Below are 230 nucleotides of genomic sequence, written 5' to 3'. Positions count from 1 at the left end.
GTCCCGAGGTTTGAGGGGGCCGAGGGGGTCACCTTGAGGTCGTATTTGCGGTGCACGGGCAGGCGGTGGCTGAAGATGTTCCTCATCACCAGCAGGTACGCGTCCTCCCCCTCCACGCTCACCCGGTACATCCCCAGAAAGCGCGGCAGCAGCGTGCACCCGTGGCACTGCACCACGTACTGCGGGGGGGACACACACGTTATGGGGGGGCTCCGTGACGTCACCGGACA

The 230-nt window shown here is 66.1% G+C and overlaps 1 protein-coding gene across 1 annotated transcript in view; it reads right to left on the bottom strand.

Moving 5' to 3' along the window:
- LOC104542990 (phosphatidylinositol 5-phosphate 4-kinase type-2 gamma-like) overlaps positions 1–230 on the bottom strand; it is a gene marked incomplete at both ends in the record, with an annotated part of 2059 nt that overhangs the window by 731 nt on the left and 1098 nt on the right. The window contains one exon of the mRNA XM_010187472.1: positions 33–181. Coding sequence (XP_010185774.1) covers positions 33–181 — 149 coding nt within the window. The remainder of the gene's footprint in view (positions 1–32; positions 182–230) is intronic.

The sequence above is a fragment of the Mesitornis unicolor genome, unplaced genomic scaffold, assembly GCF_000695765.1.
Source record: "Mesitornis unicolor isolate BGI_N332 unplaced genomic scaffold, ASM69576v1 scaffold31366, whole genome shotgun sequence".
In the NCBI taxonomy this organism is placed as follows: domain Eukaryota; kingdom Metazoa; phylum Chordata; class Aves; order Mesitornithiformes; family Mesitornithidae; genus Mesitornis; species Mesitornis unicolor.
The sequence above is the reverse complement of the archived record's forward strand: the minus strand, read 5'-3'. Positions and strand labels throughout refer to the sequence as shown.